At 43.6% G+C, this 27,780-nt stretch overlaps 4 protein-coding genes and 1 non-coding gene across 8 annotated transcripts; 4 read left to right on the top strand and 1 right to left on the bottom strand.

The window, feature by feature from the left end:
• Window positions 1–335: 335 nt before the first annotated feature.
• Window positions 336–7,387, top strand: LOC125720639 (zinc finger protein with KRAB and SCAN domains 3-like). The gene is made up of 4 exons (XM_048996317.1): window positions 336–803; window positions 937–1,040; window positions 5,356–5,464; window positions 5,542–7,387. Exons 1-4 carry the CDS (start codon window positions 530–532, stop codon window positions 6,762–6,764), a joined length of 1,710 nt encoding a protein of 569 aa, XP_048852274.1. The 5' UTR covers window positions 336–529; the 3' UTR covers window positions 6,765–7,387.
• Window positions 7,388–7,619: 232 nt separating this feature from the next.
• Window positions 7,620–15,951, top strand: LOC125720644 (endothelial zinc finger protein induced by tumor necrosis factor alpha-like). 2 transcript variants are annotated; one of them, XM_048996329.1, is made up of 8 exons: window positions 7,620–8,084; window positions 8,317–8,411; window positions 8,634–8,745; window positions 8,914–9,023; window positions 11,217–11,328; window positions 11,501–12,383; window positions 12,884–12,909; window positions 15,875–15,951. In XM_048996329.1, the coding sequence occupies exons 1-8, from the start codon at window positions 7,862–7,864 to the stop codon at window positions 15,949–15,951; spliced, it is 1,638 nt and encodes a 545-aa protein (XP_048852286.1). In that variant the 5' UTR covers window positions 7,620–7,861. The 2 variants fall into 2 exon arrangements, with proteins under 2 accessions (XP_048852286.1, XP_048852287.1); XM_048996330.1 differs by lacking the exon at window positions 15,875–15,951 and adding an exon at window positions 13,873–13,979.
• On the top strand, window positions 15,921–21,079 carry LOC125720664 (uncharacterized). The gene is made up of 5 exons (XM_048996389.1): window positions 15,921–16,338; window positions 16,464–16,537; window positions 18,112–18,232; window positions 19,782–19,903; window positions 20,118–21,079. Exons 1-5 carry the CDS (start codon window positions 15,921–15,923, stop codon window positions 20,214–20,216), a joined length of 834 nt encoding a protein of 277 aa, XP_048852346.1. The 3' UTR covers window positions 20,217–21,079.
• Window positions 21,080–21,689: 610 nt separating this feature from the next.
• LOC125720648 (zinc finger protein 239-like) lies at window positions 21,690–27,541 on the top strand. Of its 3 annotated transcripts, XM_048996339.1 has the most exons (6): window positions 21,690–22,112; window positions 22,225–22,313; window positions 23,063–23,177; window positions 23,429–23,550; window positions 25,985–26,057; window positions 26,350–27,541. In XM_048996339.1, exons 1-6 carry the CDS (start codon window positions 21,881–21,883, stop codon window positions 26,829–26,831), a joined length of 1,113 nt encoding a protein of 370 aa, XP_048852296.1. In that variant the 5' UTR covers window positions 21,690–21,880; the 3' UTR covers window positions 26,832–27,541. The 3 variants fall into 3 exon arrangements, with proteins under 3 accessions (XP_048852296.1, XP_048852297.1, XP_048852295.1); XM_048996340.1 differs by lacking the exon at window positions 23,429–23,550 and having other exon boundaries at window positions 21,692–22,112; window positions 26,350–26,484; XM_048996338.1 differs by lacking the exons at window positions 25,985–26,057; window positions 26,350–27,541 and having other exon boundaries at window positions 21,693–22,112; window positions 23,429–25,221.
• On the bottom strand, window positions 27,494–27,565 carry trnae-cuc (transfer RNA glutamic acid (anticodon CUC)). The gene has a single exon. It is a non-coding gene; the product is annotated as a tRNA-Glu (tRNA).
• Between the last annotated feature and the right edge of the window lie 215 nt (window positions 27,566–27,780).

The raw sequence follows: 27,780 nt of genomic DNA, 5'->3' as shown, positions 1-27,780 counted from the left end.
TCAGTCTTTATGGCAAGGTCATTTATTTGATTGATTGATTGATTGAATGTAAGAAATCCTACTGAAGCGTTTGGAAGATGGATGGATGTGTGTGTGTGTGTGTGTGTGTGTGTTTTCTCACAGTGTTTTTGGTGTTACGTATGTGTTTTATTGACTACTTGTACACTTATATTTGTTTAAAAAAAGGTGTATACATACTAATGACTAATGAAAATATTGGGTGTTATTTAAAAATTAAAAGCATTTAAACCTGCAACATATATATGTGGTATAATTTAATGAGCAAATTGTTAGTGACTGTGGTAACGGCACCCATTTTATTTGCGCTTAATTCCCTGTATTTACGGTAGCATGTTAACCTCCCTGTCAGATGTCTGGCTGTAAGCCATAGTCGTATTTTAGTAGCTTGCTGGTCCCTTACGTTGTAGAGGCTAATGTAAACTCTTTTAGCTTGTTCCGGAGAAATCGTTTGCCCTGTAATTATAAATATTCTTCTTGGCGATTGGGCAGTCGTCGCGAACGGTCAGGTATGCTGTATGCCACGCCGAGCCCCGCCGCAATCCGAGCACAGCTGGCCTCCGTCATGGAGGCGTTGGCCAGCGCCGCCGTGGCTGACATCTACAAAGTGGTCGAGGAGAGCTGCGTTACCCTGCGGCTGGAAATAACACGAAGCCAGAAGGAGAACGCCGTCCTCAGGAGCAAAATGCAAACGCTGGAGCTGCACATCGCCCAGCTGACGGCGCAAAGGGCCGGTGAAGCGGACGGCGGTGCGGGAGCCCCCAGTATGCACGGCAGCCACAAAGGCAAGATGTACCGTTGCACTACATTCACCCCTGCAGGATGCAGTACCTTTACAGGCAGGTGTGCGTGCATTTACAGACGAGACCGAGTTATTTGCTAACAAACAGATGTTCCGTTTTTGTGTTTCGCATATAGACTGTTTTTCAAATGAAGCGCAAGTCACACACAGCAGTCTGCAATCGGACGGAAGGCTGGACGGGGAAGACGCTTCAATGCTGCCGGACACCATGCAGAACGAGGTCTGTTAGTCCGTCGATGCTTCATAGCAACCAGTTCATCAAACGCAGGATCGCCCTCAGTTTGCAGCCTTTCCCAGGCAGCACAACGGGACACGCGGAGGATGAAAACGAGCTGATAGTGTGGACACCATGAGCTGCTTCTGTGTATATGTAGTTAACATGTACTACTTAAAATATTGACATCAATGATATGAAAGTATAATTCGATTACCGTCAGGTGCCTGGGATTATGGAATTTTATTGGATGTTTAGGTGTTTACAAACAAAACAAAATTAGATACATTTTTTCACTGCTGTGTGCTTATGCATTGATTCAGGAGTGTTTTTTTTGTGTGGCACCATAGCAGCACTGGCCAACACCACAGGTAGTATAGTTACCTCGTGGTTCCAGGGTTGTAGGTTTAAATTCTACCTCCTGCGTGTGTGAAGTTGCATGCTCTCTCCGTGTCATGTGGGTTACCTCCCACCAGTGGCGGAACAACTGCACACAATGCCCTTGGACAAAACTCTGATCGGGCTCCCCCTTACCACGCACGCACGTGTGTATGTGGCGGCGCTGAAACGAGTTTTAAAGTGTAGGTGCAGGATCACAAAAAACTTAACGAGAGAATTCGGCTGTGCCTCACAAAAACTGGAACTAAATTGCGTTTTCTACGCCTTTTCAGACAGGAGGAGATTTGCGTGCATACCGAGAATTTTTTAATACAATTTAGACACCACAGAATCATTAACCTACTTTAACGCATTTATTTATACAACCACATATTTCCCACATTTTGACATCAGTGATGCAGTGAAGATACAGTCTCTTTATTTCTTGATGCCAACCCTCCCCATTTATCCGGGCTTGGGACCGGCACCTAGTTGAGCTGGCTTGCTCCCTTAAGTGGCTGAGTTAGGCTAAACTATATACATATTTACAAAGGCTACAATAAAACATTCCGAAATATGTAGTCTAACAAAACGCAGTTTAAAGAAGGTAGCCTACATGGGGTAACTGCAAACAAACAAATTAAAAGGCCCACGGCATATAATCGGGCTATATATCCAAGCAGTTTAAGAACGTAGCCTACATGGCGAAATTGAATTACTTTCTGGACCAACAAACGCAACCAGGCATGAATATTATGCACCTTCCTAGTCTTGATGTGTGTCGTCAGACGGATGAGGAGGTTTAGCGGCCTTTATATCCTACCCATCATGCACTGCAGTTTTATGCAAATTCCTCAAACAGAAAACCATTACATACAAAAGGAACAGCGTAGTTTGACTTCAAAACATTACTATGTATTATATTTTAAGTTTCTTGTAAGGATTTTAGTTTTTTCTTTCAAAAAATTAAAAATTACACCATACACCCACAATAATAAGAATGTACACAAAAAATAACAGATATATAAAATCGCAAATCATAGTGAATGTGTAAATATTATGTTCTAGCTGTCAAGAGTTTCAGAGAAATTATATCAGTATAACTTTATGTGTATTTAGTATATGGGAGGGTCCTCTTGCTGAGGAGAGGGCCCAGGGGTGGTGGCCCCACCCACCCTGCCTATAGCTCCGCCCCTGCCTCCCACAACACAAAATATGCATTCATGCCAATTCCTGACTCTAAATTGCCTATAGTGGTTTGGACTGTTGCCTCACACCCCTGGACCTAGATTCAAGACTCCTCCATGGCTGTGTGTGTGTGTGTGTGTGTGTGTGTGTGTGTGTGTGTGTGTGTGTGTGTGTGTGTGTGTGTGTTCTCGAGGGGATTCACCCCACAGTCCAAAAGTATGCTAAATTTAATCTGAGTTATTTTTTTGCCTGTAGGTGTGAATGGTGGTAGGGTTGCAAAGCGGTGGAAAATTTTCAGAATTTTGGAAAGTTTGGGAATTTTGGAAATATTCCAAGTTGGAAACTTTCCATGGTAATTAACAGGAATATATGTGAATTAATGGGACAATTCCAAGAATTCTGCAACCACAATGGTGTGTGGATGTGCTTTGAGATGGGTTGGTGTCCCATCCCGGTTTGTTCCCTGACGTGCGCCCGTAGCCTCCTGGGGAGGCTCCGAGCCCCCCACCACCCTAAACAGGACAAACAGATTCAGAAAGTAGGTGAATGGACAGGTGCACACGTGTGTGTCTATGCCCTGTGATGGACAGGCATCTTGTGCAGGGTCCTCTCTTGCCTGTCACTCTGTACTGATTGACTAGCTGGAAGATGTTTTTCCCTGGTCTTTAACACAGTTAAATTCATTTCACATTGACAGTGCTCACAGAACGTCTTGGGATGCTTGCTTAATTCATTAAAAACATTGCAAATTTATTGGTTTTATAACAAATTACTATTTGTGTATTTACAGTTTTTTTTTATCACATTAGAAACAACCATTAGTTTTAAGTAAAATATTAACATCAAGCATACTAATAAATGGAGACCCAAATTATGGTTCAAAATGAACTGTTCTGAGTGAAATTATTAATTGACAAGCAGTCTTATTGGGAGCTTTTTAATTAGTAACACATTTGTAGTAACATAAAGCACCAAACATTTGTGTGTAGTATCCCTGTGTGAGCAAATTACTAATTTAAAGTGATAGTTATATTCTTGCGACTTTGCTGAATGAGTCAGTAAAAAACAATATGGTATTTAAATATCTGTGTGGAAGATATGTGCAGATACAGCCGTGGAAAAAAGTGAGACCACAGCAAAAAATTTTGTTTCACTCTCTTCTCAATATATGGGTGTGCAACTGTGAATTTTATACACATTGCTCAAAAACATTAAAGGAATACTTTTTAATCAAAGCATAGCATCAAGTCTATTAAACGTCTGGGGTATTGATCTGGTCAGTTAAGTAGCGGAGGGGGTTGTTAATCAGTTTCAACTGTTTTGGTGTTAATGAAATTATCAACAGATGCACTAGAGAGACAACAATGAGACGACCCCCAAAACAGGAATGGTTTAACGGGTTGAGGCCACGGACATTTTTCCCTCCTCATCTTTTCTGACTCTTTTTTTCACTAGTTTTGCATTTGGTTACGATCATGTCACTGGTAGCATGAGGCAAAACCTGGACCATACAGAAGTTGCAGAGGTAGTTCAACTCCTCCAGGATGGTGTATCAATATGTGCCATTGCCAGAAGGTTTGCTGTCTCTCTCAGCACAGTCTCAAGGGCATGGAGGAGATTCCAGGAGACAGGCAGTTACTCAAGGAGAGCTTGGACAGGGCCATAGAAGGTCCTTAACCCATCAGCAGGAGTGGTATCTGCTCCTTTGTGCAAGGACGAACAGGATGAACACTGCTGGAGCCCTACAAAATGACCTCCAGCAGGCCATTGGTGTGAATGCCTCTGACCAAACAATCAGAATGGTTTTGAATCATGTTGAGTTATGAGGGTGGCCTGAAGGCCCGACATCCTTTAGTGGGCCCTGTGCTCATTGCCTGTCACTGTGGAGCATTGTGGCATTTGCCATAATACCAGGATTAGCAGATCTGCCACGGGTGCCCTGTGCTTTTCACAGATGAGAGCAGGTTCACCCTGAGCACAAGAGACAGACATAAAAGGCTCTGGAGAAGCCGTGGAGAACGTTATGCTGCCTGCAGCATTGTTCAGCATGACTGGTTTGGTGGTGGGTGAGTGATGGTCTGGGGAGGCATATCCATGGAGGGAGGCAGACTACTACAGGCTAGACAACGGCACCTTGACTGCCATTAGGTATTAGGATGAAATCCTTGGACCCACTGTCAGACCCTATGCTGGTGCAGTGGGTCCTGGGTTCCTCCTGGTGCACGACAGTGCCCGGCCTTGTGGCGAGAGTATGCAAGCAGTTCCTGGAGGACGAAGGAATTGATACCACACTTGTCTGACCTAAATCCAGTAGAACACCTCTGGGTCATTATGTTTTGGTTCATTCGACGCCACCAGGTTGCACCTCAGACTGTCCAAGAACTCAGTAATGCCCAGGTCCAGATCTGGAAGGAGATAACCCAGGACACCATCCGTCATCTCATTAGGAACATGCCCCGATATTGCACGTGGGGGCCGTACAAACCACTGAGTAGAATGGCAAAATGGACTACCCTTTGAATTCAGCTGTCTGATATATATATTTTTTTAATATGGAGTGGTCTCAATTTTTTTTGCGAAGTTGTATGTTAGACATTGGTTGTCAGTGGACTTTTGTTATGAAGCCAATAAATTTGCAACATTTTTACAGAATTAAGCAAGCATCAATTACACTTACAATTACAAAGTCTTTTATTTCCTATTTTCTTAGGGGGTGAATCTTTTAAATGTGTTTTATTGATGTTCCCATTTGAAGTGTCCAAATGAGGATAGAGAAGGTCCGACTCAAGTAAATATCAAAGAGGAGAGAACTGAAGAGGATTTTGGAAGCATTGATTCCCAAGGACTGGTGATCTCTGGTCAAAGTAAGTAGCAATAATACAAGCATTTGGTATTTTGTAGTGAATTTTTCTCACTGTATCTTTCTGCTTCCTTTTCATAGGACATGAGGAACTGATTAGTAACTGTGAAGGAGGATCTGTTGGGAAAAGAGATGTCATTTCTGATGAAGACATGGAGGATCCTCGTGAGCAGCAGCCCCTGCACGACGACTGGGAGCTCGGAGCACTGGAAGGTGGCAGTCAAAAAAATAACGATGGTATTAAGCATAGATTCCAACAACCAAGAACTGACGATGGAGTGGAAAGGTGCAGCACACTGGACTGCATACAAGACCGTGCGTATATGCTGGATAACACACACGGTCAGCCTGGGACTTTACACTCCCCAGAGGACGACGGGGCACAGGCTGAATCATCTTGCTCCTTCACTTCAGAAGGAGATTCCAAAACGTTCTCGGGTGCCACTGAACCACAGGCAGCTTATGGTTCTGTTGGCTTTGCAGATCCCACTTTGTCCTACTTGGGTCCATTTGACTGGAACTCTGGAATCACATCAGTCGACCCCGGACATGTCAAAATAGATTTTCAGATACATTCTCTGTGGAACGAAGAAACTGTCATAGGCAGAGTTCACCCACAACAATGTAATACGGAGAGACAGGACACTTCAGTAGAAAATGTAACCGGCATGTGTACCCCGCAAAACCAAATAGCAGTCAGTGAGAAAACGGCAGAGTTACAATCCAAACCGTCATGTATGAAAAAAAATGTCACTCCTAAACCCGGAAAGACAGACTGTAGGGTTGGCAGAAAAGAAAAGCGGTTTGCATGCGCATATTATGAGAATAGTTTCAGCCAATCAAAAGATTTAGAAACATACCAGTCACCTCACACAACAGAAAAACCATTTAGTTGTGTGCAGTGTGGAAAGCGCTTTCTTCATATACGAGATCTGAAAGGACATCAGCGAGTTCACACTGGTGAGAAGCCATTTAGCTGTACCCAGTGCGAGAAGCGATTTTCCTACCTTCACCAACTTAAAACACATCAGCGAGTCCATACAGGTGAAAAGCCGTTCAGCTGTGCTCAGTGCGGCAAAAGATTTTCCCAGTCGAGTCATATTAAACGGCATCAGAGTGTCCACACGGGGGAGAAGCGCTTCAGTTGTACGCTTTGTGGAAAAAGGTTTTCTCAGTCTTGTAGCCTCAAAGTACATCAAATTGTTCACACGGGTGAAAGGCCATTTAGTTGTACACGTTGTGGGAAAACATTTTCCATCTTGGGTAATCTTATAAGACACCAGAATGTTCATATTGGAAAGTAACAGATTTCTAAAAGTAAAGTGTACAAGTTGCAACAATAACAGTCACAAGATTTTTTTCCCCCATATATATATATATATATATATATATATATATATATATATATATATATATATATATACACACACACACACACACACACACGTGCTATTGGCAGAAGCTTTGGGGAATAGCCAATCCAAATGCTTAGTCTCCATCACTTTAATATGGTTTACACTTGTCGGCTACTGAATATCAAAACTACCTCGATTATTTTTTACTTTTTTAACAATTACATATTAAATGTGTATATACACTGAGCAATGTTACACAGTTAAAGTATTTTTCATTATTACTAGTAGACAGTACTATGACGTATTTACTTCACGGATAACCGGCTTAAAAAAGTACAATTTCCTGCACAGTGTAAAGTGTTATTTAAGGGCCTGATTAGTGGATATTTAGACTTCTCTAAAGTGTAACTGCGAATAGGAGCTGGGGGTATTGTATAATACTGTCGTCAAACAGGTGACCATATAACGTTAATTAGCATTACTGTGTAATGTTTATGACTGTGTATAATCATTATTATGAGTAATTACTTTTACAGGATATGTTCTCTGACAATAAAGGTTATGACTAAGAATACGGATAAAATTTTCATGTTTTTGCTATAAAAAGAAGTTGGCTCAGGTAACCTCGTTTTTGAAAGCTGACGGTATTCTCAGTATGACAAAGGCTTCATTTCTATCCATTTTCTAGTAATTACGTTTCATAGTTAGACGTTTCCTTTCCTCCAAAAGGGGGGGGGCAATGAAATGTGATTTGTATAAAGGATGCACTAATTACACAAGTTCATATTTATGCCATATGACCATAAGACCGGAACCCCGCGCGGCGCTGGCTACGCACTTCCGCCTGGCTTCGTGAACCCGGAAGTACAGGCCGGAAAGACACCGCTGCGTTTTACGATAGCTTGCAGATGTAGTAGGTAACAGCATTCGCAAATTATTTATTTATTTTATTTGATTAAATAAGCCGCTTGTCATTATAGGGAAACACAATTATAACGCACTTCTAACAGATCGTTATAAAGAGATTCATCGTCAGAGTAGTTAAAATGTCAAGTTGTGTTGCTTTCCACACACAAGTAGCCTCCATCATGGAGGTGTTAGCTAACGCAGCAGTGGCAGAGATCTGCAAGCTGGTGGACGACGGATACGCGCTATTACGCCTGGAAATGTCCCAAAGCCAAAAGGAGAACGAGCAGCTGAGGAGGAAGTTGGAGAATCTGGAGTTGCAAGTCGCGCGAGGTTGTGGTGCGCGGCGACCAGCCCAGCGAGGTGAGCCGGGGTCCCGTGCCGTGTCCGTGCGCAGATGGAGCGTTCAGGTCACTCTGCACGATTGCACAGGCAAAAAGAAACGTGCTTAGTAAAGCTGAATTTCTGTGTCAGATTAAGTGCTGGGAAGCATGATGCTCTGCCTTTCAATGTTAAAGAGAAAGTTTAAAGAGGTGAGAAACTTTTCGTCTGGTGTATGTGAAAGAGGGATATCACACTCTAACTTTTTTTTCAGAGAAGGGCAACTTTTTACCTGAAGAAAGTGTCTTCAGCAGTCACATGGACCTCTGTCGAGATACTTCAATGCAGTCAGCTGTAGGAAGGGATGTGGTCAGTTTGTGTCTTTCTGATTTTTGTTTCCACCAGTGAATTTTAAAATGGCTTAAGTCTGTCTAACATTTTAATAAATACCGTAACTGAATGATGCATTTTATTGGCATTATAGTATGAAGGAAGCACACAAGAATTTCATAGCATATATACATTACTAAAACTGAGAAACTCCAGTAAACATTTAAAGGCAACTGGAACTCATTACAAAAACTTTATCAGCCAGCAGACTCTGTTGAGGTTATTCCTGAGCCTGGCCTGATTAAAGAGGAGACCTCTGAAGAAGACTTTGGAAGCCACAGTCCAAAGGAGGACATGGCGATCACGGCAGAGCGTAAGTCTATTTGATCAAAGTATTTCATGTGGTATGTTACGTCATGTGTGCACATTAAGAATAATGAACTGTGTTATATCGGTGTGTGTGAAAATTGCTTAATATTAAATCACTGCAAATTAACTGCAAGCTTCCTCTCTTAAATGTTTTTTTTTGTCTTTTCTCAAGAATGCTTGGATTTGGGAGCTGATGCTGGAGAAAGGAGCGAAGAGACTTCGCCCAGTAAAAGCACAGAGGAGCTTGCCGATGAGCACAGGAGCAGTCACGGTGCTTGGGAGGTCAGTGGATTGGAGACTGTCCTGAAGGCAGAGCCTGAGAAGGAGATTGTAAAGCAGAGGCCCCCGCTTACAGGAACCGAGTGCATGGTGGAGGGTGTGAGCGGCCTGGCCTGCGAGTTCATGGTGTGTCAGAGAGCTGGGCACTTAAAGGCTTGTTTTGTCCACAGAGAAATCGAGGCAGGTCGTCCAGCTGATTTGTTTGTTACAGAAACTGATTTGAAAAGCCCGTCTGTTGAGTCCGAGCTGCAGCCTGCTGCTGTTACAGAGGCCAGTGTCAGTGAGCATCGACCATGTTTAAAATCTCCTGGATGGAAGTCAGGCAGTGCAGTTGATTCTTTGCCGATTAAAGAAGAACTTCACTTGCACTTATGGGACAGAGAGACAGTGGTACATCACAGGCAGCATAGAGATGACAGGGAGAGAATGGATGTATGGATGGAAAGTTGTAATATCTCACCACCAAATCCTCAAATGATATGTAAAGAGAGCTTAATGGTTTCAAAACACGTAGTGTCAGATCGATGTATTCCTGTGAGTTCTGCTACTTCAAGAAGTGAAAACCAGTGCAAAGCTGGTGCCAGAGAGAGACGCTTCTTATGCGCCTTTTGTGGGAAGGGTTTCAGTTGCCCCAAGAAGGTTGAGATTCACCAAAGGGTTCACACTGGTGAGAAACCTTTCAGCTGCACACAATGCCGAAAGCGATTTGCACAGTCAGGGAACCTGAAAAGACACCAGAGAGTTCATACGGGAGAGAAGCCGTTCAGCTGCTTGCAGTGTGACAAGCGCTTCTCTCATCTGCACCAGCTGAAAATGCACCAGCGGGTCCACACTGGAGAGAGACCCTTTATTTGTATGCAGTGTGGTAAAAGATTTGGAGAGAAAAGTTACCTTAAAGTGCACCAACAGAAAAACCACATGATGGTTTACAGTGTTAAATAAGAGGGGAGATTTCAGTTTTTCAGCTATTTTTGGAGAAACGAGCAACATGTTGAATTGGGAATTACATTTACTAATTTACAAGAGTGTAATATTAGACTCCTTTTCCTATCCTGATGCATAGAAGTGTTTCCCCTTCATCAACACTTCGGACTTGCAGTGATGCATATACTCAGTTTGCAAAGGAAAGTTTTTGGGGGCTGTGATATGATTGTGATATGATCCAGGTGGCTCTTACTAAGAGGTATTTTTCATATTTCCATTTTAATCGCGTTGACTGTTGACTTGTGTTGCAGCACATTGCATTGAATTAACTTGCACTTCAAGTTTCATCTGATGTATCGTATCGATGCTTTTGTAATATTATCAAGTCTCTAGTAACCTTAGGTATTTTTCTGTTTTAGGAAATCTTGCTGGTATGCTTAAATGTCATAAAAGCGCCAAGTCTTCACATTTTCCATGGTGGTCACTTGGTTCTTCCACAACCAAGTGATACTGATTTACAGATTTATTTAATCTAGTTGAAAAACTCTCAATTGAGCCAGTGTTTGAAGTAATCCCATGTAAATATGTAATCAAAGCCCATTGGTGCATGTCCTGGAAAAATAAATCCTATTAGTCTGATGTCCTTGTATTGCTAAAATAATTGTAATGTTACTAAAATGCTGTACTTACATTTGTTAATGTATAATAAAAATGATTTTCTTGTGCCTAACTGTTGTTTGATTTTAAATGTCTCACTGGTTAGTGTTACTGCTGGTGATCATCTGCTCGCTTGATACCTGCAACCTTTTATAGTAAAACTAGGACTCCACCAGTTCCCAGAATCCTTATCATGATTCTCTAACTTTGCGGATATAGTTAAACATTTGTATTGAACATTGTTATCTTTTGAAAAATGTTGCAATATTTATACAATTTCTCACCAAGAAATCAGGTAATTTTCATTTTTTTCTTCTGTGATGTTGCATAAATGTTTAGTTGATCCAACTTTCATACACATACTGTCACCCAAAATCAAATTAAATGGGTTTGCACACAGTGTAGCTGTGCATTTCAGTCAATATATATATTTAAAAAAAAAAACTGCAAAGTATCGCTGTCCATTAAAACTCCAGTGATTCCTGGTCGCTTTGACCCCCCTTGGCTGTTGAATTATGTTTTTTTGGGTTAATGTCATATTTATAAAGTTTTTTTCTTATTGATACTGAAGCAGTGTGCTTCCCTGATCATAACTTCCAAGTTTTTCTGTTCCAGCTGCCTAACATGGAGGAGAGAAGAGCAGCATCCACTCTTATCAAAGAGGAGAGGCTCGATGGGGCTCCTGGAGGAAGTTCTCCAGCAGAAATGCTGAGGATGGATGAAGGAAGTAGGTATAAAACTGCCAAAGACGTGCCTGCACATGCATGCTTACAGCAATACCATCTGCTCACGGCGAATGCAGGAATAACTGGGCCAAGATGTCAGAGCTGCTCTGTATAAGTGCATCACCTGTCTTTTTTGGTCAAATTGGGAATTCCGTTCCCAACCTTTTCCCCCAGGAGAAATGGATTTCACCATAAGCTGTGCTGAGAGATCAGCAGGGAAGCCGTCGGTAGTGCCTGGGAAGGGCCCGGCGGAAAGCAGTGAGCCAGAGGGGCCAGAATGCGATGCGTGGGACCCGCACACATGGGATGGTGCCCCACAGGCCCAGGCAGAGCGGGGGAGGCTGGCACAGGGCCGAGCCGTGATGCAGGGTCAACTGCTCCCTGATCACCACCTGTTCAACGTGTCTGGACATCAAAGACTTGATGATGCGGCGGAGCCAATGCAAGCAGGAAGCTCGGATCAGCAACTTGTTCCTGCCACTGAGGAGCTTGCTAGCCTGGGCCTATCCTCGAGGCCCTGCAGCTGGAGAGCAGACATGCTACTGCTGCATGCTGATCAGAGACCTCCCCGCATGCAGCATGCAGCTAAAGGCATTGCAGACGAGGCAGAGTCCAAAACCCCAAACTCTGACGAGTGTATGACTTCGGTGACAGACTGTCTCCCTCACCACAGGGATAAGACTCATTGCAGGGTGACGACAAAAGAGAAACGCTTCTTTTGTGCGTTTTGCGGGAAGGGATTCAATTTCCCAAAACAAGTTGAAATACACCAGAGAGTCCATACAGGTGAGAAACCGTTCAGCTGCACTCAGTGTCGAAAGCAGTTTTCTCATTCTGGTAACCTTAAACGCCATCAGCGAGTCCACACAGGGGAGAAGCCCTTCAGCTGCACGCAATGTGACAAGCGATTCTCGCACCTGCACCAGCTGAAGATGCACCAGCGGGTTCACAGTGGAGAGAGACCCTTTAGCTGTACGTACTGTGGCAAACGATACGCTGAGAGAAGTTACCTAAGAATCCACCAGCAGAGGAACCACATGGCCATATTTGGTACAAGGTGAACGCCATTCACATTAGATTGAATCTGTACCAGCAGATTAGGTCATTTTTTATATCTCCTGGTGTATTTATGTGGAAAAAAAATTATATGTGATAATGGTAAAGAACAGTTGTGTTGCAATATTATAAGTATACTAGTCGGTGTACTATTATACAACTATTTACGCCATTGGGAAATGTGCTTTAGTGTACCTGTCCTTGCATTACTGTGTTTCCTGGAGAGTAGATGTTACATCAAAAAGAGCGGACAGGTTAATGCAAGGAGCTCTTAATGTAACAAGGAAAATACCTGCACCAGAAAAGGTACTTATGTGAAATGGTACCTTGGGAATACATTCTTCAGTTTTTACATTGTTAATAAAATATAGATTATACAAAACATTTTGCTGTTGGTGGACCTGAAATACTTCAAATACAAACGATCAATCAAACTCAAACCACATTTTTTTTTTCTAATCACAAACTATTGATTTTATCCTCTACGTTTTTTTTTTCTAGCGTTTCTGGAACATTTGAAAATGTAGGTAAGTACGCTACTATACTACACGTTTGATCTGACATTTTAAAAGGGTGTCAATGAAAAATAACTGGCCGTTCAGTATCACCTGCAGCAGTAATATATGGGACAAACAAATTAGAGATTTTGGATTCCCAACCCAGACTAATTGAAATATGCAACCCACCTGGGAGACCCCGTAATCCATGTCTTCCCAGACACAATGAGCTAGAACAGGATTTGTAAACTATCATTCCAAATAAAAAGCTGGATTTCATTTAAGCATTGACTTAATTGGTCAGTCTCCTATAATGCATGCACGTGTCACTAATGTTAATGTAAAACAGCAGGATGAGTCTTTCAATTAAGGAAATAAACCAGTCAACGCACAAGAACTGAACTATTTAGAAAAGCAAAGGAGCATTTCTGTTTCAAAATGGTTTATAAAACCAGAAGAAGCTCATAGATAGCATGGATAAGGTGCTCATCCTACCTGCCCCTTGCCCCCCCCCACCACCACGACAGCCCCTGAGACAAGACTTGCATATATATCCTACGAAACCCACAGAACTCAGTACACTGCTGATTAAAAACTTGCTTTTAGGAAATTGTAAAAAGTTCATATGATGCACAACAGAAGAGACAGGAACAGCCACACACATTTCAGTGTGCCACTGAGGGATGTACTTAACTGCAAGGGAAAAATTCCAGGTGAACGCAATTTTAAGTGTTTTAAAGCAGGACATACCACGGCTGCAACTCTGCAAAGTGTATCAAGACATGTGACCATAAGGCTTCCTTGGTTTGAGTTTTTTTAAGTATTTTTGGTAATAGTTAACTGTGGTTTAAACTGAATTCCACCCATTTCCAGGAGGGGGCCGACTCCAAAATCTACTTAGAGTGTCCTCATCGCCCACCCCCCAGGCCGCTAAAGTTTACTGACATAAGGTGCCCCTTTTAGCAATGATTTACTATCACATCCCCTCCACAGGTCGGCACATTGTTCCGAACTCCACCCCTGCCATTATGTCTTGGAGAACCTGGAACCCCTTCCCAGAAATATAGGGCACATGGTTTTGTTATGTTCATGGACGTAACCACACATTTTACGGGGGTCGCGTCCCCCAAAGACTGAGAAAACATCAATATAGTACATAGTAGAAAATGATAAATATGTCTTCTTTTTATGAACCCTCTCAACCCTCTCAATTGTTATGGAAAATAGAAGTGTCACCCATCTCAATTATACGCTTGGTTGCGCCCAGCACGACTTTTTATGCCGTTCCATTTTCCCCCAGAGGTCGGAATTTGGAACTAGGAATGACGTCACACATGAGTTAAACGCTTTCCAGTACAAGTCGGAAAGTCATTTAGCAAAACCAGGAACTTTCAAAAAGCAAGATTTCCTGGATGTTCTGTAATTTTCATCCCTATCAGTCGTCATATTCTCGCTTAGAGTGCATGCGTAAAACAGAATTACGTAATGTTCGCAGCCAGCCCATAAATTCAGCATACAGCTGCAAAAATATCCGACGGAAGGTCAGGAATTGCACCGAATCTTGGACAGAAAGTAAATAATTATGCTTTTCTGTTGTCTTACGTGTAGTTATAGTTATGACTACCTGCAAGAAGCATAATTCATACTGCTTCTCGATCCGTTATCTGTAGTTGTAGTTCTAATTAGGCCTGTGTACAATTAGCATAATTTACACTGTTTCTCCAACGTGAGCAGGTACATAAATTAAACCCACCGTTGAAAAAAATATTCTAATGTGTCTTGTCAAACACATTGCTTTTAGGTTACTGCGTTGTCTGTTTCTGTTCATTTGCTGTCATAGTTTGTAATATTACGGATTACACTTGACGGGGTACAAATAATATATAATGTCACAACAACCCTGCAACACACACCTTCTGCTTTTTCTGCTACACCACAGTCTAGGGTGAGGCCCCCTCCCCTGCCTGCCTGCAAGTTGGTTCCTATTTTTTAGTGTGACAAAGTTTAGCACGAAGCTTGCCCCCCCCCCCTTCAAAGGTCAGGACAGTACAAGAATAAAGGCTGAGGAAAATATTACTCAGTCACAACAGTGAATGACGAAGCAACAGACATGTAGAGTTCAAAGAGGGAGGCAGATTACACTGAACCATAAGTTTTCAGGTACCTTCTGGGAAGACAGCAACATTAAAAACATTACAGGGTGACTGCTTAAAAATAAAGCACAACATCAGCAATTTGTTCTGATAGCTTACATTTCATTATCAGAACGTGATACTGCGATTCAAAACTATAGCTATTTTATTCTGATTGTGTAAATTTCATTATTAGGACACGTTACGTGCATTTGCAGACACCAGACCCGTTTATATAGGTTAATGCTTGGACTGGGGCTGGGAAATCTGATTGTGGATCAGCATAGGAGCTTGCTGGTTTTAGAATACTTTCATTTCCAACTCTGACTCGCGACCCTTTCAGAACTTGCTACAACCCAAATTTGTGGCGCTACCTATGGGTTAAGAATTAAAATAAATAAAACTAACAATACAAGCAGAATATCCATAGTATCAAATTAAAATGATTATCAAGGCCAGTCATTGTTCTTCTGCTTATGACGTTTGTCTTCTATCACATGTGTAACAGTTCACTGGAAAAATATCTTAATCTCATTATTATTAATAATATATTGTTATTGTTATTTAGTTTTCGTAAAAGCTATTTTCATTGGACGGTGAGGCTCTGCTTCCTCTGACTGCATATCCATTTGTGGGAAATGTGTTTAAATAACGCTAAGGCGTCTTTATTTGTGTTTTTACGTTAAAGTACAGTCAGGCAGCATTTTCGGGTATTTATGGTAGGGTGCCGTCCGCCAGCGCAAACTGGAAACTAACGCTGATATGATGAGAGCACGAGACAAAAGGCGCCGGCATTTTAATCCGTTGTAGCGCCTCCGTGATACTCTGACGGGGTGACACTTAGAAAAGGAGCGGTATCTCAGCAGCACAGTGTCAGTGGGTACAACCAGATTCGGGCAGCTGGGCACCATGGACCGTGCGGCGCTTCACTCGCAGCTGACCTCCGTCATGGAGGTGTTGGCTAACGCGGCCGTGGCGGAGATCTGCAAGCTGGTGGACGATGGATACGCGCTGCTGCGCCTCCAGGTGATCCAGGCGCAGAGGGAGAACCGGGCCCTCAAGCGCAGGATCCAGCTGCTGGAACCAGGACCGGCGAGGGAACCGGGTTCCACTGGCAGCTGCTCAGGAGACACGGCAGTCGGCAAGTTTGCTTCGTTAAAGGAGCCACTTATGTGGCGTTTAATTAGTCTAATAATCATGCGCACATATGCTCACGCGAGCAGAAAACCCATCCCCGTTTCGCGTTCTGCCCTGCCCTCGCTCCACAGGTTGAATTTTGAGACTATGGAGGCGGGAACAGTGGCTGATTTCTCCAGTTCGTTGATTGGTCACTTTGAATACTGTGATTGGCTATTTTGTTTGGAAGAAGAAGATGATGAGCACTGATCAGTAGATGAATTTAATGCTGTCATTTTTCCGATTATCAAATTGAATGTGTGCCTCCCCACTCAGAGAGTCGCAGCCGGCAGAAGCAGGGAAGAGAAGACGCAGAGGATGTAACGCCGCTGCCGTGCAGCATGAAGCAGGTTGGATGGCGTCCTGTTTTTCCTCCAGTGCAGTTCAGCGCAGATCACGCCCCCCAGCCGGCTAAACAGTAGCTGATCCAGACTGGCGGTCTCGGGAAATCTGGGATTTGGCCCTAACCTTAAGCTGTACGGCTATCCTCATCACACCCAGCGTCTCTTTCTGAAGGATGTTGTTTTTCCAATATATAAAGAAAACATCACGCTTAGAATTACTAATGAAACCTGTATATATTTATTTAACAAACCATGTATAATTTTGACATTGTAATGTCATTGATGGCTAATGTCAGTTTGCCTTGATTCTCAATGGTGTAGGGGGTAATTTAAATACAAAGGTCTGTTTATTGGGGAGATGAATGAATCCAAATTAAATACTGGGGGTTACATATCCTCCCCACTTTCTCTACCCCTGCTGATCATTTCTTGTTCTCCACATCGTGAAGAGCCTCATCTGTCTAAATCCCTGCCGCTAGCTTTACTTCCCACATAAGTACTACAGTTCACATCAGCACATGCCGTGTGTCAGAGCTGCATGGCGTAATTTGTCAGGGTTGCCAGATGTGGTTTATGCTTAAGTTAGGAGCGGGAGGTGGTGTACGGAAAACAAATATGCAATCAGATGGGGCCTCGGCTGGGGTTGTTTATTCGTTACTAGTGAATGTAACGGTGTGACTCCATGTGAAAATGATTTAGTCACTGCTAAAAGGGCACGTAGGGTGAGACTTAGTCTACCTGATGCTCCTTATTCCTAGATTTATTTGTTTAAATAGATGTTTCACTGTGTTTCTCAAAACAGTTCTCCGGGACCCCAGACAGTCCACGTTTTTGCTCCCTCCCAACTCTCAGGGAATTGGGAGAGCAAAAATGTGGACCTTCTGCGGGTCCCGGAGGACCGGTTTGAGAAACACTGCCATAGAGAAACTGATTGGAATGTTTGTCTGCATCCTGCTTTAATACCATCAGCTCTCCCTGTGTTCCTCTGGTTTTCTTCCACAGTCCAACGTGTGTGTGTGTGTGTGTGTGTGTGTGGGTTTGCATAGATCACAGTGCGGTAAAACCTGAAACTTCCTTACTCTTGGGGACACTTCTTCAGGTCCCCATTTGGATAACCTCAATTTAATAAAAAAAATCTGTGAATGCGATCAAAAAAGTAAAAGTGCCAAAAGTCTTGTATTTTAGTTGGTTACTTATGGTTAAGGTTAAGGCTGGGTAGGGGGTGTCATGATTGGGATTAGGGTTTTTCCCATAGAAATGAATGGGCATTCCCCATTTAGAGAGGAAGACCAACTTGTGGGTGGGTGTGGGTGTGTTTGCAGCTGAAACCCAATTCTGTATGTTCGTCAATGCTACATACTCGCTGTTGTATGCAGAAGAAATTTTCCCTGGGACTGATAAAGTTCATCTTCATCTTAATGTCTGGCACCTTATCTAGGCTGTTGCATGCCTAGCATAGGTCCACGCCCTGTCCTGAACAAGCACTTGGAATTTGGATCGATGCTTATACATAGTGGTAAAGATGGGGAGAGTGACGGGGTCAGTTTGGTCAGGGGTCTGACGAGTATTCCTCACTACAGTCAGCCCACATGGAGGTGGATGCTGGATCTGAATCGCTGCTCATCAAGGAGGAGAGACTTGAGGAGGATCTGGAGCGAGCCAGTCTGCAGGGAGACCTGAGCCTGAGAGCAGAAAGTAAGGGTACGCTGGGAGAACCCTCTGGGGTCTAGGGGTTGAACACACTTTCACTGACTGGGGCATGGTCACACATTTCTTTAAATATCGTAAACTTAATTCATGACTGTGATGCCCGGCTCGTACGCTCCTCGTGTGTGCCATGCCCCCTGATTATCCACGTGTGCTTCCCCGATCGTACCCAGCTGTGTCTTGTTATTTTGATTGATCCTGCCTTTTTAAGTCCAAGTCTTGCCTGTGTCCGTTGTCTGTCATTGATGTTAGTCAGTGTCTGATGTTTCCTGCCCTGAGTCCTGAGATTAAACCCCGTTTTCCCTTACTTTGCCCACTTGCTTGTTCCTGCTCGCTCGCCTGCCTGTACACTCACCCAGCGATCGCGAGCGTATCGTGACAATGACAAATAAATTATTTCTTATATATATATATATATATATATATGAGAGAGAGAGAGAGAGAGCCATCACACTCATCGTAATTTAAAAGTATATTGTAAATATGCTGCGATGGGCTGGCCCCCCATCCTGGGATGTTCCTTGCCTCATGTCCATTGCTTCCAGGATAGGCTCTGGACCCCCCGCGACCCAGTAGGATAAGCAGTTTGGAAAATGGATGGATGGATTGTAAATATGTCAGATTTACGTTAAGTTTGTAATTTGACATCAAAGTATAGACATTGCAAAATGCAGTTTGGAACACTTGCAGAAACATTATAAAAGTACATAGTAAGCAATGGTGGCAGTTTGTTTTGATCCCAAATATCTGATCACCAAAGTCTTGTTTACATGACGGTGACTAAATGGTGTAGCTGCAACATTCAGTTGGATAAATAAATAAGAAAAACCAAACTCATGTCACTATTTTTGGCTCCTTTCATTGAATATGCAGCAAGTTTCATGTGTATGAATGAGCCATTGACACCTGGCCACGTCCTCCCCCCCTTTTATGGCGCTGATGGGGATGTATCTGGGTCGCGTTTCACCGTTGAGTTGTTCATCAAATTACCATGCAAATGCGTTTTGAATACGTGGTAATGCGGCTATTTAGAATGCGAATAGCGATCTTCAAGGTGAGGCCGGTACTACACGCCCTCGATGCAGGTAAAATGAAGAAAAGTGACGTGGTTTAATTTTTTTACCAATTAAACCTAATTTTAAAAACTTTAATGCTTCCGACAATGGACGTTTTGAAAAGAAGACAGTTAACAGATTTAGTTAGCGTTTTTTTCATGATTCTACATAAAGATTTCAGCGAGATATCAACTGCAACAGATGCGGAAAATGCGCTACATTGCCAACGATGCACTCGACCCCAGGGGGTTAATGGAAAGATTGATGTGGTTAAGGAGGCGTGAAACAATATAATGTGGAATATATCTGTAAGAGGCAGTGATGTGGCTATTCTACTTCATCAATGATGCACAAAAGCATTGACATTTTGTCCCTAACTGCCCTAATGTTGTGGTTTCTTGACTGTTGACAATTTGCCACCAGCGTGAAGGTTGGACCTGCAGAGATTATATGCAGTGCTATTAATTCGGCTCTTGCATCATCTACAGAGGTCGCAGTTGGGGCGGCTGATCGCAACCTGGACCCGGTCATAAACACGGCTTCTCCAAAGGTTTCGAAAGGCCACGAGGAGTTTACTGAGCACCATGGGAGCCACCGCTGTCTTTCGGAGGTCAGTGGATTGGAGACTGTTCTTAAGGCAGAGCCAGAGAGAGCCAGTGGCAGAAAAGTGCTCCAGCATTCAGCCTCTGAACAGAGCACAGGAAGACTGGCCAGTCTCTACTGTGATTACACTGCATACAGCAGATGTGGCCACCTGAGGACATTCTTTGCACATGGGGTCGATGAGACAGATGCAGATGATCCTTCGTGCTCTTATGCCACAGAAATGGACTCTGAGGGCTTGTCGTTTCACTCAGAGATGCAGCATATTTCAGCAGCAGAAGACGCGGGTGACAGTGTCTCTGTCGGCTCTGCGGACATGAAGCCAGAGCTTGTGATGGTAGACTCAGTGCCCGAGGATGCAGATGCCGACATGTGCTCAGCATGGGACGGTGACACGCTCCCTGCAGCAGCGGTGTACGCAGCGCGTAGTCATGACAAAGGAGAGGGACGCGGGGACAGGAGGCAGAGAGAGAGCGCATTCAACGTTTGTCTCCCACAGGTCCCGATGACTTCTGTTGCTCCAGCCCCTCTTCCATATTCTACCCCCCCCTGCATCAGTACCACTTGCCTGCAAACATTGCAGGACAGGCAGTGGATAAAGGAGATCTGTAGTTCCATACACAGGCACTCCACATGCAGCATGTTCAAGGATATCTGTACCAAGGCAAATTAAACATCAGCCTACAGTTTCTGCCCTTCATCCAGTTTCTCTTACAACTCCCACTCCTGTCCAAGGCTCCATCTTCATGGTGGTAACACCCCAAATCCCTGCTGCTGTCCCTATTGCTCCTGTAGGCCCACCTGCCCCTACTGCACCTGCCAAGAGAGCCTACAGGCGAACAGTTGGGAGTAATCAGTGTAGTAAGTGCAGTGAGCCTCAGCACAAAGACAATGGCCACAGTCAATATTACGGATACATATACTGCCCTCATAATGCCAACATGCCACTTCAGCAGTGGAAGGAGGACATGAGTAGGAAGAGGGCAGAGAGAAAAAAGTTTGCCATTTGGTCATTCATTTTTCATGTAAAAAGTATTTAATTTATTACGCGTGTGTTTGAGTCTGTGTGTAAATGATTTTTGTAGTGGATGTGTGAAGCTTGAGGTGATTTAAACTGTGGGTGAAAATTGATTTTTATTAGAAATATTGTGTTTGCTTTTATAATTTTTCAAAAATAAAGTTTAACATCATGTCCGTCATCTCGTTCGCCTAATTTTAATCAAGCTATAAATTTATAACATGCAAAATATTGTTCTGTACTGTTATTTCTGCAACCAGTTATACAACATTACATCCATGTAAAGTGCTTTGTCTAAAATCTAAAAAAAAAAAATCAGTTCAGTAACATTGTTAAAATGTCTTATTTATTAAACTATAAAAGGTACAGTTAATCTCTTTTAGCTAAATTTAAGGTTTAGTTAAAAATGTTTCAAACGGGATTTGAACAAACGACCTTCGGATCCCTGCTTCCCCGTCAAAAACAAGCAAAGCGTAATTTTTCTGTTTCACGAAAAATGGCACCTTGTGTGGGATGACCCTGCAACGCTTTCTCATTTCTTTTTCTCATTCCCCAATCTTTTCCTTCCTTGTTTTCTTCCCATTATTTCCACATTCTTCCCTCCTTCAAACAGACTATTGTTCCTCCACATATCATGAAAAACTGAACTCTTCGGACATCTGGCCGGAACAGCCCGGCAAAAGCTTTTTGGTGGTGGAGACCACAAATAATGGTGTCTATATTCGGGTATTTACGTTAAAGTACAGTCAGCATTTTCGGGTATTTATGGTAGGGTGCCGTCCGCCAGCGCCGCCCTGCAGACCGGAAACTACCGCTGATGTGATGAGAGCGCGCGACAAAAGGCGCCGGCATTTTAATCCGCTGTAGCGCCTCCGTGATACTCTGACGGGGTGACACTTAGGGAAGAAGCGGTATCTCAGCAGCACAGTGTCGGTGGGTACAACCAGATTCGGCCAGCTGGGCACCATGGACCGTGCGGCGCTTCACTCGCAGCTGGCCTCCGTCATGGAGGTGTTGGCTAACGCGGCCGTGGCGGAGATCTGCAAGCTGGTGGACGATGGATACGCGCTGCTGCGCCTCCAGGTGACCCAGGCGCAGAGGGAGAACCGGGCCCTCAAGCGGAGGATCCAGCTGCTGGAACCTGGGCCGGCGAGGGAGCCGGGCTCCGCTGGTAGCTGCTCAGGAGACACGGTAGTCGGTAAGTTTACATCGGTGAAGGGGGCGCTTCCTGGGTGAGCTCCGGTCCGCAGCGGCCCGGTTGACAGACCGTTTTTCCGGTTATCAAGTTCAACTTGTGCCTTTCTACCCAGAGAGCCGCGAAGGGCGGTCCATCGGCCGGCAGAAGCGGGGAAGAGGAGATGCCGAGGACGGGGGCCTGCCGCCGTGCAACATGGAGCAGGTCGGATGGGGTCTCGGCTGAGGCTGTTTATTCCGTATTAGTGAAAGTAACGGTGTGACTCTATGTGAAAATGATTTAGTCACTGCTAAAAGGGCACGTAGGGTGAGACTTAGTCTGTCTGATGCTCCTTATTCCTAGATTTATTTGCGTTACCCTACAGCCGTGTTTCTCTAACAAGTCCTCGGGGACCCCAGGCGGTCTGCGTTTTTACTCCATCCCAACTCTCAGGGAATTGTGAAGGAACAAAAACGTGGACCGTCTGGGGGTCCCCGAAGATTCGTTCGAAAAACGCTGCTCTAGAGAAACTGTTTTAAATGTTTGTATGGCAAAGCAGGATGCAGACAAAGAGCATTGTCTCCTCCCACCGCAGGAGTTAGAATCCCACCTCTGCCCTGTGGCTGTGTGCAGTTTGCACGCTCTCTCTGTGGTCCTCTGGTTTTCTTCCACAGTCCAAAGACATGTAGTTAGCTGAATGTGTGTGTAATTGTTTGTGGGCGAAACCCAATTATCTATGTGTTCGCCAGTGCTCTACGTACTCGCTGTTGTACGCACAAGAATTTCACTTGATATTATTTATCGTTATCTTAATGTCTGGCACCTTGTCTACACTGTTCCGTGCCTAGTATAGGTCCACGCTCTGTCCTGAACAAGCACTTGGAATGTGGATTGATGCTTATACATAGCAGTAAAGATGGGGAGAGTCATGGGGTCAGTTTGGTCAGGGGTCTGACGAGTACTCCTCACTACAGTCAGCCGACATGGAGGAGGATGCAGCACCTGAATCGCTACTCATCAAGGAGGAGAGACTTGAGGAGGATCTGGAGCGAGCCAGTCTGCAGGGAGACCTGAGCCTGAGAGCAGAAAGTAAGGGTGCACTGGGGATTAATGGAAGGATTGATTTGGTTAGGGAGGCGTGAAACAATATAATGTCCAATCTGTAAGAGGCAGTGATGTGGCTATTGTACTTCATTAATGGTGCACAAAAGCATTGGCGTTTTGTTTCTAACTGCCCTAATGTTGTGGTTTCTTGACTTGACAATTTGTCACCAGTGTGAAGGTTGGACCTGCAGGGATTATATGCAGTGCTATTAATTGGGCTCTTGCATCATATACAGAGGTCACAGTGGGGGCGGCTGATCGCAACCTGGACCCGGTCATAAACACGGCTTCTCCAAAGGCTTCGAAAGGCCACGAGGAGTTTACTGAGCACCATGGGAGCCACCGCTGTCTTTCGGAGGTCAGTGGATTGGAGACTGTTCTTAAGGCAGAGCCAGAGAGAGCCAGTGGCAGAAAAGTGCTCCAGCATTCAGCCTCTGAACAGAGCACAGGAAGACTGGCCAGTCTCTACTGTGATTACACTGCATACAGCAGACGTGGCCACCTGAGGACATTCTTTGCACATGGGGTCGATGAGACAGATGCAGATGATCCTTCGTGCTCTTATGCCACAGAAATGGACTCTGAGGGCTTGTCGTTTCACTCAGAGCTGCAGCATATTTCAGCAGCAGAAGACGCGGGTGACAGTGTCTCTGTCGGCTCTGCGGACATGAAGCCGGAGCTTGTGATGGTAGACTCAGTGCCCGAGGATGCAGATGCCGACATGTGCTCAGCATGGGACGGTGACACGCTCCCTGCAGCAGCGGTGTACGCAGCGCGTAGTCATGACAAAGGAGAGGGACGCGGGGACAGGAGGCAGAGAGAGAGCGCGTTCGACGCGTGTCCACCACGGGTCCCAATGACTGGGAGCGAAAGCATGGGAGAGTCCAGATCAGATGCCATAGATATGAACGGCTTCCTTCCCTGTGAGGCCAGTCTAATCACACCCAAAGACATTAAAACCCAAAGCAGGATGGGTGCAAGAGAGAAACTGTTTGTTTGCACAATTTGTGGAAAAGCTTTTAATCGGCCAAAAAAGGTGGAGATCCACCTGAGAGTTCACACTGGGGAGAAGCCATTTAGATGCACGCTTTGTGGGAAATGGTTTGCCGAGTCGGGTAACCTGAAAAAACATCAGAGGGTTCACACAGGAGAGAAGCCGTTTAGCTGTGCACACTGTGGGAGAAGGTTTGCATGGATACGTAATCTCAAAACACACCAGCAAAGGAACCACATGTAGTCAAAGTCTGCTTTGTTAGATAAATATACAGTACCGGTCAAAAGTTTGGACACATCAGGCTGCCTACAAAGGAGAGTGATAGTGTCGCATCACATGACCTGGCCCCCTGACCTATACCCAGTAGAGATGGTTGTTGAGGAGTTTAACCAGATAGTGAAGGAAATGCAGCCAATGAGTGCTCAGCAAATAGGTGGGACCTTCAGGACAGCTGGAAAAGCATCCCAGGAGGCCACCTCATGAAACTGGCATAGAGGAGACAGTCGGGTCAGTCAGTCCCTGGGGCAATTGAGGTTAAGGGCCTTTCTTAGGGGGCAATGGTGGCATCACTCTGTGGACCACAGGATTTGAACCAGCAACCTGTGTTTTTTTTTTTTTTTTTGGTCAGTACATAATTCCATATATTATAGTTTTGATGTCTATACTTGCTGTATAGTGTAGAGAATAGTCTGAGAACATCTTTCTATGCGTTGGGTGTCCAAACTTTTGAACCAAATCTGTATCATGATTTAATATTGGAAGGAATCGTGCCAAATTACCTTTGGCTTAAATGGATATAGATGTCTATGGTCATACACATTTTGTCACATTCTTTTTCTTTTGTGACCTACACTATTGCAGGCCATTTTGAAAATTAAATGCATTTTTATTGTACATAAATTGATGGCATGGACCTCTGCCATGAACCTGTTCTCATAACATCTTAATCTTCAGCCTTTATGTACATGTTGCTGTTTGTGCACTGTAATTGAAGTTTGTTGAACTTTTTAATAAAAAAAAAAGAATGACTTGTGACAGATTGAATCGTTTAATTGTGACAAGCTTCTTTGGTCCATCTTCGCAGATTATACTCTTTCTTGTACCAGCTGAGGAATAGTAAAGCAAGGTCATACATTTCTATACCAAATTCTGCTTGAGGCCTCTGGTTGTATTGGTTTGGTCTAAATTTATAGAAATTCTCTTGACAGAAGATGGTTTTTCATGATTATGGCAATTTAAGATTTAAACATGTTCTACTTTTAAGTAGTTTCAAGTGTTACCAAGAAAAATGTTGATTTGACTGTGACAACATTTAGCAGAAATTGCTAGTGGAATCTTCAAAACTATTTCATTTTCAGTGTTTTTAATCAAATTATTTGTGTATTTATATTTAATTTTTTATTACACTTGTCTACTTCATAGCATTCTTTATAAATCCTGTGTTGGAAAAACAAGCAATGATTGCATACAAGGTGTAAGCAGTTAATTTTTTATTTTTTTTTGTCCCACAATACTTACAGAAAGGGTTATTGACATGTTAATGGTTTCAAGTTTTCAAGTGTTCAGTGTACTGGGTCATGTAAACTGTCCAAATTCCACGAGTAACGGAAGATCCGCACGTCCTAAAATGCAAGTGTCTATGTAGTAACTGAGATCCATCAAACATTTGAATGCTGTCGTCATGATTCATTGATCATTCATCTGCCACATATTGGTAACAAGGCTGTTTATGGTGCTTGTAATGTATTGAGACGTGAAAGACTGGGTAATTAAGATGTTTCCTTTTTTCTATCAACAGTCAGAAGACTTGAACATGACAGACTCTGAAGCACTACTCGTCAAAGAAGAGAGACTTCATCATGATGTCAGAGGTACTTGTCCATTTGGAGGGCAAATGGTCAAAAATGAAAGTAAGCCTGACATTAGGATCAATAAGACTCGTGTTAATGTTGGGTCATATTGGGTATTTGTAGCAAAAACTCTAGCACCAGTGCATTGAGCATGCACAAATTTGAACCCACAACCTATGTGAGTTGTGCCCACTATATTGGCATATTTAGTGGCAGTGTGATGTTATATAAACAAGGTATTGAGTGGTATGCAGCTAATGGTTACATGATTATTTTCTTACGAAGTGTTTGTTACTTCTAACCCTTCCCCTAGGACTTGAGGCAGAAGTTGCGAATTGTGGCAAGAGAACATCCAGTGAAGATGTGTGTGTGCTAGCAGAGGGTGTTCAACCGTCTGGGGATGAACAAAGAGCAATATATGACTGTCTAGAAATGAGGCTGAAACAAGAAGAGAAGTCACTGTCGTTCACTGGAAGAGGGGGCAGTGAAGCCTTAACAATGGCCATACCAGGCCCTCTCCATGAATACATCATCAGAAAAAAGCAAATATGTACTTTGTGTGGAAAAGGTTTCCAAAGTCCAAAAAATCTTGAAAGGCACTTCAGAATTCACACGGGAGAGAAGCCATTCAGTTGCACAATATGTGGGAAACGGTTCTCCCAGTGTAGTAACATGAAAAGGCACATGAATACGCACACAGGCGCGAGACCGTTTGGTTGTACGATTTGTGGAGCAAGATTTTCCTATGGAAGTAACCTTAATTATCACCGGAGACAAGTGCACAATCTGAAATGAGAACTGACTTCTGAGAAGCATGTGCATTGCAGTTTATGTGGCGATGTCTGTGTCCTCGTGTTACAGCCTGCAGACTAAGTGCTGGGTTTCCGTTGCTTTGTTTTCCGTAATTGTACATTACCCTAGTGGGCTAACGGTAGTCCCCAGCTGTGTCTGACGTTTTGCATGTTACCTCCTATTTGTGTCCTGCTTTCACACTCGGTGTCACCATCAGATAAATGACTGTGAAAATGCCGCCCGATTGCGGTGTTTATTTGACCTTTGTTCAGAGGTTCTTGTTCCAGTGAGAACTTGGTATTTTCACCAGCAGTATACAATCCACACTAATTTACGCAATGTGATTTTTGTGTTAGATGTTTACATGTGTTGCAGAATCCCCTTGCTACTATGTACATATGTACATGACTGACTAAAATGCAGTAGATCTGTTTTACAATGATAAAATTAGTTCGATATCATTGTTATGCAGTCATGGTACAGGAAAAATTTTAAATGAAAAGTGTTTGTCCTGTACTATATTTTCAGTGTGTCACACCCAAATAATGAGTTGTTTTAATGCACCGCCGTGAAATGTGTTACAGAGATTCTGTCCAATTTTTTTACAGTAGGTAATGTATTCTTGTTCATAAATAGCATTTATTAAGAAAGGAAAAACATAGCATTTCCCTGACCGGGAATCGAACCCGGGCCGCGGCGGTGAGAGCGCCGAATCCTAACCACTAGACCACCAGGGAATTCGTTTAGTCCGTTTGAATCAATACTCATTTATTGAGTATTTATGTAAATCTATGTAGAAAGCAGTGCATTGTATTTATTCATGGACTAAGAGTTTTCAGCTGATTATTATTTGGTTGTATAAGGTTTTGATGTATAATACGCACACATTAATGACAAGTGCTTCAATTTTCGTTCGTGAAGCGGGGGTGTCGACGATAACGTTTGCTGAGTC

The sequence above is a fragment of the Brienomyrus brachyistius genome, chromosome 25 (assembly GCF_023856365.1).
Source record: "Brienomyrus brachyistius isolate T26 chromosome 25, BBRACH_0.4, whole genome shotgun sequence".
Lineage (NCBI taxonomy): Eukaryota > Metazoa > Chordata > Actinopteri > Osteoglossiformes > Mormyridae > Brienomyrus > Brienomyrus brachyistius.
The sequence above is the reverse complement of the archived record's forward strand: the minus strand, read 5'-3'. Positions and strand labels throughout refer to the sequence as shown.